Below are 15,747 nucleotides of genomic sequence, written 5' to 3' on the forward strand. Positions count from 1 at the left end.
TGCATTCAATCTACATGTAGCTGTATGGCACTTCACTATGAACATCCTTTGTATTAAGTAATAAACCAAGGGTATACACCAAGGGTAATATTTCAGTTTGACATAAATGCATGCAATAATAGATAAGGTAGACATAGATCAAACCAATGAAAGCTATGGCTTAACTAAGTTTATAAGGGAAAGATTTTCCAAGGATTTCGAACAACAAAATATTTTGACTGAACAAGTTTTGTGCACACTGGACACTAACATTGAGTAGCAATGATGACTTGTTTTAGTAGCCACTGATCCATTTTGTGCAGCAATTTACCCTGAAAATGAAAGTTTCCTCTGTACTAAGTACATTCAAGAGTAAATTTGTTTCTTTATTTGTGTTGATGACGACACGAGTCACAAGATCATAACATTCTTCACATTCATATACTTGGTCTCTAAAGCCAGTGGACACTATTGGTAATTACTCAAAATAATTTTTTGCATAAAACCTTACTTAGTAACGAGTAATGGGGAGAGGTTGATAGCATAAAACAGTGTGAGAAACAGCTTCCTCTGAAGTAACGTAGTTTTCGAGAAAGAAGTTACTGTGTCCAGTGTCTTTAAAACGTGAATAAAAGATGACACCTAAGAAGGGTCTTTACTCAAGTAACCACATGTGAAAACAAAAATGAATGTCTATGTCCAACAACATAACAGTGTAACATCGTCACAACACACTGCATGCCAAATTAAGAACATTAACAATGCACTGGATGATTCTATGCATCAAAGACCCACCTTCAAACCACTCTACCAAAATAGGAAACCTTGGAAACACTTGGTGTTTGACATGGAGAGGCCAGATTTCTCAATGGATCAAGGGAGAGAAGTCTTCAACCAGCACAACTACAACTTTTCACATTTTTCAAACTAATCTTTAGAAACCCTTTCAAAATATTTAGAATTCTCAGCGGGCATTCTGTGGTACTTGTTTAAAAAACTCTAAAGCCGGTTTATACTTCCTGCGAATGCGAAACGAATTTTGACGTCACAAATTTGCTTGAAATAATTGGCGTCAGATGAGATGTGCTCAAGTCCAGCAAAAACATTCGCGGCGAAAACAGCCCTGTGACGTCAAAATTTGTATCGCATTCGCAGGAAGTATGAACCGGGCTTTAGGCGTTTTTCTCAACACAAAAGCAACTTGTGTATTGTGATTACTGAATGATGGTTGTATTCTTAGAAAATAACCTCTCCAGGGCTAAACTCTAGGTGGTGCTCTGCGTTTACTGACAGTAAGTACAAGCTTCAAGACTTACCTGAGATGACTGTGTTGATGCATTCATAGAGTAATGACATCGCTGATGTACTGTAAACATACAAACAGAACATCAAATGTAAATCGGACATAAGTGAGATTTTGTCAAGATTTGTCCTATTAAACTGCATCTAATGCAACCTGGAAATGCATAAGGATAAAGACAAGTATAGGGCCACTGATTTTCCGTTTCAGAAAAGTGCAAATTCCGTTTGGCAAAAACATGAATTCCGTTTCAGGCACAAAAATTCCGTTTCATGTTTTTTTAATTAGATAAAAGGTTGTTTAATACCCAGGGACACACTTATAAAATTCAATTTGAGATAAGTTGCACTACTGACTTCGTAAAATGTTCATTTGAACTGACAAATTTCAAAAAAATACTAAATTTCAAAAAAATACTTGAATTTTTTTATAATTATAATTGTAATGTGGATTATTTTGTATACTGCTGTTCGATGAAACAAAAACATGTAGTCAGGGTAAAAAGGTTGCACTGTGACTGCAGTATCAATACACATGATGTGATAGACTTGATTCCAAGTCTAAAACTGCAGTTGATTCTCTGCATCAGCCACATTGTAGGCTAATGACAGGAGTGTATCCACAAGAGGGCGCTGTTTCAGCATGATCAAAGACTTGGGAACAAGTCTATGGACGTGACCGTTCTCCATCCACAAACAAAATGTCAGCCATTTTGTTTTCGCTTTGGCGACAGAATGTTGACAGTTTACGGTTTTATTTTAGACCTTTCCGAGATGAAAAAAACATTGTATGTGTTCTTATAGATCATAGGTAAGCTAGTTTGTGTATTATTGTTGGTAAAAGAGAGGGAGAAAATGCAATTTGGGTGAACAAAAAATGTTAAAAACGTGCCGCGAATAATGCCCTTCGCTTAACCATGTTAACAACGTGTGTACATCATGTGTGTAAACATGGAGGATTGTGTGAAGTAGAACAAAATGATCCACGGTTACGATCTCGTACTTTTTAATGGTCTGATTTCTGATGCTTTTTTAGTTAAACAAAAAGAATCTTAACAAAGAATGCAATTTCAGTAGTATTGGCGTCAAAAAAAAAAAAAAAAAATCAAATTTTCTGAAATCCCGTTTTCCGTTTCAAAGGGCGGATTCCGCGAATTCCGTCCGTTTTCCGCGATCGCGGAAAATCAGTGGCCCTACAAGTACCTGCTTTTCGGACAGTGATTTAATTGGATACAATGATTTAATTGGATGTGTTTTGATTGGTCCGAGGTGACGTTTGGCAGCTGCATTTTGGTCGTCTGCATAAGAATGCAGGTGAAGGGTGATTATGGACAGGGATTGACCTAGGCTAGAGGTCACTCTCTGGTATTATTCAAGAGCCTCCGAGTGCCACGTCACATATTCAGACTACATCTTAATATGGTTTGAAAGGCTGTTTTTGAGGCTACATAATGATATTCTTATTGATTTTCTAAAAGCACAAAAGTAAAAAGATCAGATTAAAACAGTACTCATATAATGACAAAGTTTTGTAAATGTTCCAATCGAATTACTTGCCTGTGAATGAGGTTAGTTAATGGTTCTAGAAGCTTCTTGCCTAATCTTGGCTCCAATGGTGTCAAAGCTCCAAACTACAAAAGAAATAATAAATTTAACAGTTTACTAAGATACAATTTCTACATAATAAGTCATACATTTAAAGAAATCATAATAAATTTGTCAATACTTTTGGCGAGTCCTGTAATATCAGGGACATTTGGCGGCTTTGTAAATATTAGATTCTGTCATAAGAAATTCCTTTAAACAATGACTACCAAAAGATTCCTTGGTAAAATTACACAGTTTTAGAGCCTGAAGTAGCCAAAACTTCAAAGCACCAATAACAGGACCAATAGGTAATGATGATTTTTACAATTTAATAGGTTGGAGGAAAACCCCCAAAAGGAAAAACCCAGGCGATCAAGTAGACTGATGAAAACCTGATCCAAAGGCAAATCTCCTGTCTCAGATGGGATTCGAACTAGGGTCCACGCGAACGAAAGGCAGGAAAAGATCCCTCTAACCAACCAGAACCAAAATCCCCTTCAAATTCTCATTCGCAGGAAGTATGGACCAGGCTTAAGACATACTTCCAGCCTTTCTAATTTCTTACCAGTTTAATGATCTTAATCAGCATCCAGTTATTGGTTGAGCTGGTCATCAATTTGAAGAACAATGGAGCTAGTGATAGGTAATTCTTAGGGTTTTTACGAGCCAGTTCACAGATGACGTTAACTGCAGCTGACTGAACACCTGCGATAACATACAAAAAGAAAGTGTTGGATATTAATTCCCACGTAAATTCTATGTTATTGACTATTTTCATAAAACTGAGAACTGAGTAAAGAAAATCTATCAAAATAAAGAGTAATAAGTTATAAACCATAAGGGATGCGGAATGGGTAAGTTTTGAACAGTTGCATCCCCTTAAGGTGATCCCCTGGCTGCCACTTAACAGGCCATCACGTAAACTTGGGTATGATCTCTGGCTACACAACGGTTATATGGCTTCGGAATGGCACCCCCGAACAAAGATATTATCAACATTTGGCTGGAGGTTGTTATCTCCAGTAATTGTTTCTTCAAAAAACAACTTTGCATCAAATTCTAAACATCGGCATCTATTCCTAAGCGTACCTGGATCTGGGTCCTCTAGTTTCTCCTTCAACCTTGGGAAGGCTGGTCTCAAAGCTTCAGGGAACTAAAAAGGAAGACAACAAAAAACATGGAAGATTAATAAACCAAGAGTGTTGATGAAAAACTTCCATCTATCAAATCTTTATCAGGGAGGCTTAGAATTGCATTTCTCTCAAAGCATGAAACTAAAAGTGCATTATGAATGCTGCATGTCTACTGCCTGATACAAACCTCTCCAAGGTCAACCATTAATGGGAACCATAACTGAACCTCCCCCCCCCCCCCCCACCCGTGCCCCCACACCACCTCCTCGCTTTCACTACCCATTTGTGAGAAGCCCACTCAACAAAACTTTGGGCGATGCTTTACTTTTAAGAAGTCTTGACTCACCTTGAGAAAGATTTTGTACATAAGAAGAACTGCCTTCTTCCGTATATACGGTCTTGTCGAAGCCATCTGTTTGGAATTCAAATAAAATTATGGTTAATGTATTATGACTAACTATTTCATGCTCAAACAGGAATATCTGTTTCATTTTTATTCTTCACTTGCTTGTTTTTATTGAATCTTTTAATAGTGGCTGACCAATTTGTTCCCCAGGAGGTATTTGTCTAGTTTGGATCAAGTCTGTAGTGTGATGTCACATTGCTGTTTTGATTCAAGGTGTTTAGTGGCATTTATGCCCCAAATGACATTGATGTGTTTTTTTCACACAATGAAATCATTTTGTTAAGTTTTTAACCATTAAACACCAACCCTTCTATTTAACAAACCAATATTACTTTTGTTCAAGTTAGTCTTTAATGGATGATTTTACAGCCTAAAAAACAACAACAAATTTAACACATTACATGAACACAACTTATTGTGAGATCTTAATTGTTAGTGTACTATTGCACACATTCTAATTTTAAACATTCTCTACTCAATTACATTCATTTGTATTTAGAAACTAAAACAAAAAAAATGAATAGGTACACTTGCACAATGACATATCATTATGAATTATATGAGCAACATGGCAAACAGTGATCGTTACAACAGTGCCTGGTATCCAGCAAATGAACCATGTTGAAGGTATAGCAATTAATACTTGATATCACATAATTGCAGGGTACCATTGTGCAGTATAATGAGCTAAATCTCTTCATAAAAGGACAATCTTTTTTTGTAAAGTTTGCAGGGTACTTGCAAAAAATTGAGATCAAAACAAACCACTGAAACCTTCCAAATAAAGTCATAACTTACCGCAAAGACATTGTCTTTTGGGAGGTTTCAGGGGAGGGGTCTTTTTTTAGACGGAGAAGCCAACATTTTTTTTATAAAAACCTCCCCCATGCATTATTCCTGGCTGGATGCAATAAATTTCCAAAACAAAATACATCAAAACAAGACTTTATCGCAAATACTCGGTACACACTCGTTAGGCATGGAATGAAGTGCAAACTTATCAAGCTAGCCATCACGTTTGATCACTAGCTAGACCTCATTCAACAGCAGGCCTGTATGCTTTGTTTTTACAGAGCATAGGCACCAAGTTGGTAAAGGACACCCAATGAATTTTTTATTTTATTTCTACTGTAGCATTTAAAAGGGCACCAAGGCAATGATCAGGGGGCATGGAGGCAATTGCCTTCGTTGCCTCTTGCCTTCGTTGTCTCTGAGCAGTATCAGGCCTGCAACATGTAGCCCTTGTGCAATGGGTATTTGCGAAAAAGTCTATGATGGAACAAAAAAAAAACCACTGAACTTACCAAACACATGAGGTCGTTAGCCAGATCTCTGGCGATATCGGGGGATGTGAAACATGCAAGACCATTCATGGCCACGCTGGCATCATACTGGTTGGTACTGTTAATGTCCTACTCAGTGTCATATAACCCCAAGACACACCGTAAACAAATCACCATCGGGGTAGTGGTTGTGATGGCGATGAGGAGGTTGACAACAGGGTTGAAGTTGGGATCGGACGGAGGGGATACGTGACCATGAAGTTGTTGGAGAGAGAAATTAAAACGAAAAAAGGAAAAACAAAAAGGCTACTAAGCCATGTACTACAAAGAATCAACAAGGTACAATGTACGAATCACAAGAGTGACCACTGACCACTGATGAAAGTGCTAAAGGGATGACGCATGAGGAGTAGAAGCAAAGAAGTTTAGGATTTTGTGAGAACTTTGTTTGGTTATAAGGATATGTTTTATCTTTGGCAGGTGTCTGGTTGTTCACAGTTTTTGTACTTTTGTAAAGCCTTGAAAGCCCCAGTCAACTTGTGTTTCTTTAAGAGTTAAAATAAATAAAATTTAATATTTTGTTGTTGTTCAAGCACAATTATAGTTCATAACAATCAGGAAAAAAAACAATGCAAATTTTGCCAACTTTTTATTATTTCTACGAGTAAACCCTGAAAGTGTGTTTGTGAATCAGTTTGGGAGCTGAACAATTTTGTTTAAGATTCTTGCCATACGTATACACTGTTTGTGATCATGTTTTGCTTCTACTCTTCCTATGCCATACCTCTACCCACAAAACAAAACTCTACCGATACACGTTAGCGATTCTTAAATACACATCGCAAGGAAAGAAATCTGTGTGTCTACAAACCAACACAATGTGACCTTTGACATGACCTTTGCACTTACCAGCCCCATAATGTCATTGGCCAGATCACTGGCCATGTCGGAGGTCAAGAAACAGGATAGACTGCTCAGTGCACAGCCGGTATCGTACATTTGTTTGCTGCCCAAATCCTGTGAAAATTACTCGTAAGGAAGTTGCACAAAATGGAACAGATTGGGCCAAAGAGAAAAATAATCCTTTTTTAAAGAAGGAAATACAAATGTTCATATTTGATGGCCTGTAAAACAGTTGATTAAATGGAAATTACTTGAAGAGTCCTTTAATGCTTGAAAATACACATGAACTAATCTTAGATCTGAAACATGCAGACTAAATGAATGTTTGTTGAGAAACCTCCTTTTCAATCAAAGATTTTGGCAAATTCCTTTAGAAACAATTTCCAAGAGTCATATCATTCACCGTGTTTTTCGTCCGTTCAATAAACAGGCGATACCATATATGGGCATTACTGGCAACAGCGCCCTCTGTTGTTCAATGGAGTGTTCGACTAGTTCCCTGTAAAAACATGACGTCAGATAAACAGGCGTGTGGTGTGATATGTGACACAGGCTCACCCTATCCGTGCGTGTGAGGGAAATCGATCTACATTTTGTACGTTGCGTTTTTGTCTGAACGTTGAAACCACGACTGTTGCACTGGATAATTATTACTGTCGACCGTAAGTAGTCGGCCAAAAAACTAATATTTGTGTAAAATCTACCATTTTGAAAGCATAAAATATCCTCGAAATCAAAATTCGGAAGTAAAAAAAGGGGGGAAAAAAAATGAAAATAATTTTTTTTTTAAACGCGACCAAGATTTTGCTACTTTTACGGTCGGTCGGGATAGGGCAATCCAACATATTTTTTTTTAGGCCTAATGTTATTTTGGCTGGTAACCCGTTTCTGAGTAAGCAATACTATTCTGTGCTTAGCCAGATTTTGTGGAATTAGGCCCAGGTGTAAGATTTCAATCTCATGAGCCATTCTGAGTTATGGTGCACATAATACTATGACACTGTAAAGCCTGGAATGCGATTTGCTATACAAATTTTGACGTCACAAACTCGCAACAAATTTCACATTGAGATAACTTGTGCTCAACTCCTCCGAAACATTTACTGCGAAAACAGCCATGTGACGCAAAAATTCACATTGGATTTGCGTTCACAACTGAAGTACGAATCCATGAAACGGGCTTTAGGTTTAAACTTGTCTGTAGTACACCCAAACCAAACAGTGGACTCCTAGAGTGTCCACCATAATTAAAAAAGGCTAATTGTGCTGCCTGTTTTCAAAATTAAATGAAATTTGAACGAGACTAACCTTTCTGATCATGTTAGTGGTGAGCATGAGGACATCAGTTCCTTCATGGAAACTCTGTGAGGAAGCCAGATATCCGATTCTCTTAAAGGTGAACTTGGACGAGCTCATTACTTCGATGATGTTAAAAGCTGCCCAGCTGATGTCGTAGCCCAACATTTGTAACTGCAGTCGGAGAGTGACAAGGAGAAAATTTGAATGTGGGATAATCGTTTTGTTTAAAGGATTTGGGTACTTTTTGTAAACACAATGTCCACAGATTTACATTAAACTTACACCGTTTGAAGATAACGACGGTAGAAAGCATACCTTAAAATATTAGTTGCTGAGGTGCTGTAGTTTTTGAGAAATGAGTAAAACAATGTCATGAAAATACGTGACATTACTCATTTCTCAAAAACTACATATTTGAACAAGCGCGAGGCGAACATTTTTCTCATTTGTTAAATTGGTATGTGAAATATTGATACTCATAGAATTGTATACCAAACTCAAAGTCAACATTTGGAAATAATTTCTTTCTGTAAAGGTATTACTCAGTTACATGTACATGTATATTAGGTATAATCATTCAATGGAAAAACACAAGACTTGTCAAGTCATGAGGTTATGAAACTACCCCCCGGGGATAATATCACTGGCCTTGGGCCAGCGTTCCAGCGTAAAAATGGAGCCCTGTGTTTAAATAAAGTAGATGAAACAGGATAATTAAAAAAATGACATGCTTTTATAATGAAATGAAACGCAATGTCTGTTCTTGTTTTGTATCAATATGTTCATACACAAGTGACTCATGCCAAACTCATTTATTTAAATCCACACACACTTACATGTAGCTCGTTACATGTCTTGACTTAGATTATTTATTGTATAGTTTTCATTGTATTCTATATTTCTCTTTTGTTGTATATGTTTTGTTTTTTTGTCCTGCGCCTTGGAATAGGGTCTCGTACACTAGATAGATGGCGCATATAATTATTTTTATAAGTAAAGTGTACTGGCACACTACAATCAACATATTCATTAAACATTTTTGTATGGGGGGGGGGAAGTACCATGCATTCACTACTGTATCATTATACATGCGATGGTACATGTACATGTACATGCACACGTATCCCAACAGACCCTTGTAGTTTAAAATCAATAGTTAAACATCAAACGCAGTCCTACCATGTGCATAATTCAATATGTCAACTGCTAATTGAATTTCTCCAACCTGAATCTACTGTGAGTTAACATGTACATGCAACAAAGGAATATTTGTCTCCTTTTCTAATAGCTTTTAAATTTCTTTGCAGCATTATAATATGTATTTCAAAACAGAGGAATCAGCTGACCAGTTGAAAAGTTCATGCCGGATTATTTAAAGGCAGTGGACACTATTGGTAATTGTCAAAGACTAGCCTTCACAGTTGGTGTATCTCAACATAGGCATAAAATAACAAACCTGTGAAAATTTGAGCTCAATTGGTCATTGAACTTGTGAGATAATAATGAAAGAAAAAAACACCCTTGTCACACGAAGTTGTGTACATTTAGACGGTTGATTTCGAGACCTCAAGTTCTAACTTGGTCTCGAAATCAAATTCGTGGAAAATTACTTCTTTCTCGAAAACTATGGCACTTCAGAGGGAGCTGTTTCTCACAATGCTTTATACCATCAACCTCTCCCCATTACTCGTCACCAAGAAAGGTTTTATGCTAATAAATATTTTGAGTAATTACCAATAGTGTCCACTGCCTTTAAAGGCACTGGACACGTACATATTTGTATGCACATTGTATTTTTAAGGTCTCTTATTAGGAGGCATAATGCCTGCATAACAGATGCACTTTGGTCGGCTCTGTGTTTCTTCAAACTCAGACATGGACTAAATACTAGTGTAGGGTTTCACACTGTCTCATATTTACAATAGAATTAGCTAATGGGAAGCTATTAAGCAGCCTTAACCATGGAGGAATGCAGCTGCACTTTCCAAATGGAATTCTGAGCCTCTTGAGCAGATAGCAGGCAATAAATTGGTCTAAATCTGTCACTTTATGCCAGAACGTGATGACTGCTAACCTGAACCAACACATATTTTAAATTGCAATATTTAGCTGTTCATAAATTTATGATCTTTTGTTGATGAATTTATATGAATGTGTGATAGGTACAATGTACATAAATTGCAGAAAAGGAATTGGGAAACATGTTTTTAAAACAACAACTCCTTCTATAATCAGTGTGCACAGCCACAACAATGGGTAAACATTTTGTCCATGTCCATTAAAATAACAGTTTGTAAACCAAAATGTAGCAGTTTCACATGAATCTGATTGTCATTTATCAATTAACAATCACTGTGTCAATGATTAGTAAAAAGTGATTGAGTTTGTCAATATAAGATCTGCAAAGAGTTACTCAATATTTATCTGCTGTTTATTTGGTGTCTTTGTACACAAAAAAAGGTTATTACCCATCATTGTTGCTGTGCACAAATTCCATTTTTGCGAAACACAAGTAAATCTTGTTAGCTCTGCTATCTTACACATGATGTACAACTTACGTAATTCAATTTTGCGACAGCATTGGCTTTGACTGCAATGTTGTCTTGTCTCAACTCCTGCTTGATGTCATCAATACAAGATGCTATGTACTTGGCCTGTAGAGAGAAAGAGAGTTATAATATGTTAAATCTTATGACTTTGCGGGCTACACAAAATTACATCAGTTTCTGTCCACGAGACAAATCTACAAATTAGATTTCTTGATAATTTCAGTACAATCAGAGTATCAAAGTTATTCCAGAATAACATTGATAATCCTAAAAGCCTGATATTTCACGGAGGCAACGAAGGTGATTGTCTCCACTAAAAATTTCACTAGAAATTTACAATTTCCTCATAGAGTGGGTGCCCTTTACAAAGAAGAAAATGCCTTGGTGCCCTTACCCTTTCAAAAAAGAAGCAAAGGCCTGATCCTTTTTTACCTGTTATTTCTATTAAAGACAACACAGAACCAAGAGTTTCTGGCCTCTGTTTTTTTTTTATAGAAACCCTTGATATACCAAGTAACCAGATGACATCACCGTCACACATGATTACAAAGAGCTGCAGAGCCTATACTATACTTCCTGCATGGTATAAAAATCTTATATTATACACATAATGAATGTTTATGCGTGCAATGGTGCGAATATGTTCATGAGTTGAAAGATGGAATGTTCTATTCAACGAGGCGGAGCCGAGTTGAATGGAACATTCCAGCTTTCAACGAATGAACATATTCGCACCATTGCACGAATGAAAAACATTGATTATTTGTTTTATATAACATCCAAGTAGATCTTTGTCATTTTGATTGAAAGATACAACTTTCAAAACAAACAATTTCAACTGTAGAAGCCGAATGCTAGTAATTTTACTATGCCTTCTTGCAGTAACACCTGCTGCGTTACCAAAGACACGCGCACGCAGTGATGTTTTTACTCAGCTTTTTCGTTCCATCCGAAAAGTACCATTGCACGCTGCCAGCGTGCAATGGTACTTTTCGGATGGAACGAAAAAGCACGGTGAGTGCCTTCTTGCAGTAACACCTGCTGCGTTACCAAAGACACGCGCACGCAGTGATGTTTTTACTCAGCTTTTTCGTTCCATCCGAAAAGTACCATTGCACGCTGCCAGCGTGCAATGGTACTTTTCGGATGGAACGAAAAAGCACGGTGAGTGACTCAGCGTGCAATGGTACTTTTATTTGCTATCACGTGACGGACAATCCTCCAATCAAATGGCAAGGATCTGCTTGGGTGTTATATAAAATAAGTTATCACACAATCGCGAGTGGAATACGGAAAAATATAGCGCTTCTGCGTCCCATATTCAACGGGGCCGAAGGCCGAGTTGGATATGGGACGCAGACGCGCTATATTTTTCCGTATTTCCACGAGCGCGCGTGTGATAACGTATTTATCTTAAAGCAAACTTGGCGCGTAAAAAAAAACACACAATACGCATGGTAGTGATATTAGCCGTGCAATATTATACACATAATGAATGTTTATGAGTGCAATGGTGCGAATATGTTCATGAGTTGAAAGATGGAATGTTCTATTCAACGAGGCGGAGCCGAGTTGAATGGAACATTCCAGCTTTCAACGAATGAACATTTTCGCACCATTGCACGAATGAAAAACATTCATTATTTGTTTTATATAACATCCAAGTAGATCTTTGTCATTTTGATTGAAAGATACAACTTTCAAAACAAACAAAGCGTAGGCCTACAATTTTTAATTGTAGAAGCCGAATGCTAGTAATTTTACTAATATGCCTTGCAGTAACACTGCTGCGTTACCAAAGACACGCGCACGCAGTGATGTTTTTACTCAGCTTTTTCGTTCCATCCGAAAAGAACCATTGCACGCTGGCAGCGTGCAATGGTACTTTTCGGATGGAACGAAAAAGCACGGTGAGTGACTCAGCGTGTAATGGTACTTTTATTTGCTATCACGTGACGGACAATCCTCCAATCAAATGGCAAGGATCTGCTTGGGTGTTATATAAAATAAGTTATTACACAATCGCGAGTGGAATACGGAAAAATATAGCGCTTCTGCGTCCCATATTCAACGAGGCCGAAGGCCGAGTTGGATATGGGACGCAGACGCGCTATATTTTTCCGTATTTCCACGAGCGCCATGTGAACACACAATACGCATGGTAGTGATATCAGCCGTGCAATATAGGTTTTTATCACCACTCCATTCTGCGAATCTGATTGGAGGATTAGCGCGTACTTGAAGATAATGTTACTTACATGGCGATTGTACCATCTGATTTTGATAATCTCTTGATATGAAGAAAGGGGGGGGCAACATAAACATACTTGTTCAGCTGTTATTTTTTAGAAATCTTGAATTTATGTGGAAGAATGACACAAAATGAAGTGTTTCAAATATGACCATAGTAGGGCCTATAATTAATAGATGTATTAGTCCTGCCAGAAGGCTACGTAGACCACGACATGCCAAAGTGAAGGATTCAGGAATGGTGTTACAGGTACAGGTAGGCTGAGACGACAACAATTGTTATCGAAGGAGTCAGGCATTCCCATCTTATCTTCCAAGTCCAAACAATTTGGTATGGAGTGACATAGGAAAAGAGGATGAATTTTTAAAGCCATACTGTCGTCAGAGTTAATTATTATACAAATTAAGAAAACTGCGAAATGGATGGACGAGTTTTCTTTGGTCAAGTGGTTGCTGGACACCAATTTCGGTCCAAATGTAGCACAACCCAACGTGCAGTCTACTCTGGTACCCTGTGTGCGTAAATGAATGTTTTGGACCTAAAACGGCTTCTCATTCATCATTTTTTTACCCGCTAAAGTAACAAATGCTATATTACAGGATGATCGTATAGCGCCTACTTTGACAGTGATCGAGTAGCCAACAATAAATACACAAACTAAAGTGACCACTAACGCATAGATTGGATATGTTCCTGCCTGGCTTAACGATTCTCTGAACGAGCCTCAGTAAGCCTAAAAGCCTTTTCTTTTTTCACTCCCAAAATTAAGAATATTCTCTATTACAAAAATTGACAATGTACATTTAAATGGGCAGTACTGTAGTACCGTTTTGATTGTGGCTCCCCCAAGGTGCTTTTAAAGGGAAGTCCGAAACTTGTGTAAAAAGGTGTGATTCCCATATCGTCTATATAAAGACACAACGACATTGTTGGCACAGAACCAGACTTTTTACACATTAAAATGCGTACTTAGTAGTTGTTGGGACCAATTTTTGGAAATGGACATTGTTTTGCCAAACTTTACTTCCTTTTGCATGATTTTAAAACTTGCACAGGTTACAGCTCGGGCAATATAATGATCCCAAACTGAATTTAATAACTTTGAATGGTTTTAAAAGACCTTAATTAAACTTGGGAAGCTCAATTTAAGATGTTTTAATACATTTTAAGGATCCACAGAAACCTTGATTTTGCCTAAATTTGGGAAGGGACATGTTGTTTGTTTCCCCGTCATGCCTGCTTACCTTTACGCATAATCAATTCTGTGTTTAGTGTGTTCAGGATCGAACAGTAGTAGTTCATTGGTCCAGTCATAAGGTTTATCGTGAATAGCAAAATACCAAGAGAGGGCGCTGTTGAACCCACACAAAGGTATACACGTAGGCGTTGCGTGCGCGAGTCGTAGAAACTGCATAGATACGCCCCATATTCCTTCCCACAATGCATTGCGTTTCTGAATGCGATAAACCTTATGGTTACAGGTTACAGGTAGTCCTATCTCTTATCTTACTCAGCTTTGCCTAGGACTAGTCCTAAGCATGCTAAGTTAGGACTACCTTTGTGAAATCCACCCCTTGGCCCAATTTCATGAGCTGCTTTTAATTTACTTCTTAAATAGCACCTACACTAGCCCCATTAATCGGTCCAATCCACTCCGTATCCTTGGCCCCAGCCCCAGCACCAAGGGGACAATCGGCATATCGGCATTAGCGGTAAAAGAGCGTTAGTTGAGAAAATTCACACGCAAAGTTCACTTGATTTTTACTCAAAATCTGTGATACCTATTTAAACGATTCCAAGTGTAGTGCTATCTGCAACTTCTGAAGCATTAGATCGGTAAGTTTCATGATGCAGAACGTTGCAGATGGTTTTTCAAGGAAGCGAAAGGTTTTGATACCAGTGGTGCTGGGGCCAAGGATACGGAGTGGTTGGACCGATTTATGGGGCTACACCTACACATGACCTAATAATAGCAAAGCCCAACAAAATGGAATATAAGTTATACTTAGGTCTACCAAAATAAGCTGCCAAACTACCATTTGATAAGTACAATTTTTGACTGGTACGCGAAATTGTTTAACTGTGCTGTGCTATTGAAATCTGGCCCTGCTTCCAACAAATGTATCCTCAAATCAGTGTTTTCATCACCAGACGGCTTCTTAAACCAACGTACCATGTCCTTTAAAAAGCAACTCATTAAATACTCAATTCATGACCGAATATGATTTTATGTCATTCTTGTTTACAATGAAATTTTTAAAAATAACATCTGTCTCTTTCGATCCACCCACCTCATTTTCCTTGTTGTTCCGTATGCCCCTCACCAAATCTTGCAGATTCTTGTCGAAAACACGCTCCAAACTTCCCTTTACCTTCTTCAGAGCCATGATGACTACCTAATGCAATACCCCACTACACCAGAGAATCTGAGAAGGTTAAATTCCTTGCAAAACAAGCACGAATTGTGCGAATTTCTGGAGAAAATTACTGCTCCATTTCAGTTTAACGTTACTGGTGCAGACCGTATGCACTGGGTATTTTTCTGTGCAGACAACATGGCGGTGTTAGATGTCACATGAGCACTGGGCAAGACACGTCAGTAATTCACTGGTATCTATTCAAGTGCGTTAGTTAGCAACGGCGTGCTAGGTAGTGAACCAGCGTAAAATTGAAGCGATAAATATATTAAAATTTTGATACACTTGCATTTTAATTTTGTTAGTAAGTTGGATAAAGGGACATTAATAGCTAAACAGGTCAAGTTAAAGCCTATATCATAACGCGAAATCTATAATTTTAGCTAAAAATACGATTTAAAAAAATATATATACAAAAAGCGAAATAATAAAATATTGCGTTCCATTAGATGAACTTTGTAAAAAAATATAATACATGCATGTAACTCAATCAATTAGATTGCCATTAGAGAAAGCGTTTCCGATCGCGTTTTTTGTATCCCCTTTCCCAAGGTTTCGTCTCACGATTTATGTCTGTGTGTGTCTAGTCCTGCTGCATTGACATGATGCACATAAATGCATTTACATGAAAATTTGCTCAA

General features: G+C 37.7%; 1 protein-coding gene across 4 annotated transcripts in view; it reads right to left on the reverse strand.

Moving 5' to 3' along the window:
- Positions 1–15,246, reverse strand: part of LOC117297445 (AP-3 complex subunit delta-1-like) — a 38,728-nt gene extending 23,482 nt beyond the window's left edge. For 3 of the 4 annotated variants that reach the window (XM_033780482.1, XM_033780483.1, XM_033780480.1), the window contains exons 1-9: positions 14,981–15,246; positions 10,448–10,543; positions 7,899–8,060; positions 5,709–5,816; positions 4,345–4,410; positions 3,955–4,018; positions 3,431–3,570; positions 2,836–2,909; positions 1,296–1,345 (exon numbers count right to left, since the gene is read on the reverse strand). In XM_033780482.1, the coding sequence (XP_033636373.1) occupies positions 1,296–1,345; positions 2,836–2,909; positions 3,431–3,570; positions 3,955–4,018; positions 4,345–4,410; positions 5,709–5,816; positions 7,899–8,060; positions 10,448–10,543; positions 14,981–15,076 (856 nt within the window). In that variant the 5' untranslated portion in view covers positions 15,077–15,246. Of the gene's footprint in view, positions 1–1,295; positions 1,346–2,835; positions 2,910–3,430; positions 3,571–3,954; positions 4,019–4,344; positions 4,411–5,708; positions 5,817–6,596; positions 6,705–7,898; positions 8,061–10,447; positions 10,544–14,980 lie in introns of all 4 variants that reach the window. The other variant, XM_033780481.1, reaches the window with a different exon arrangement.
- Positions 15,247–15,747: the final 501 nt, after the last annotated feature.

Source organism: Asterias rubens, chromosome 12 (assembly GCF_902459465.1).
Source record: "Asterias rubens chromosome 12, eAstRub1.3, whole genome shotgun sequence".
NCBI lineage: Eukaryota > Metazoa > Echinodermata > Asteroidea > Forcipulatida > Asteriidae > Asterias > Asterias rubens.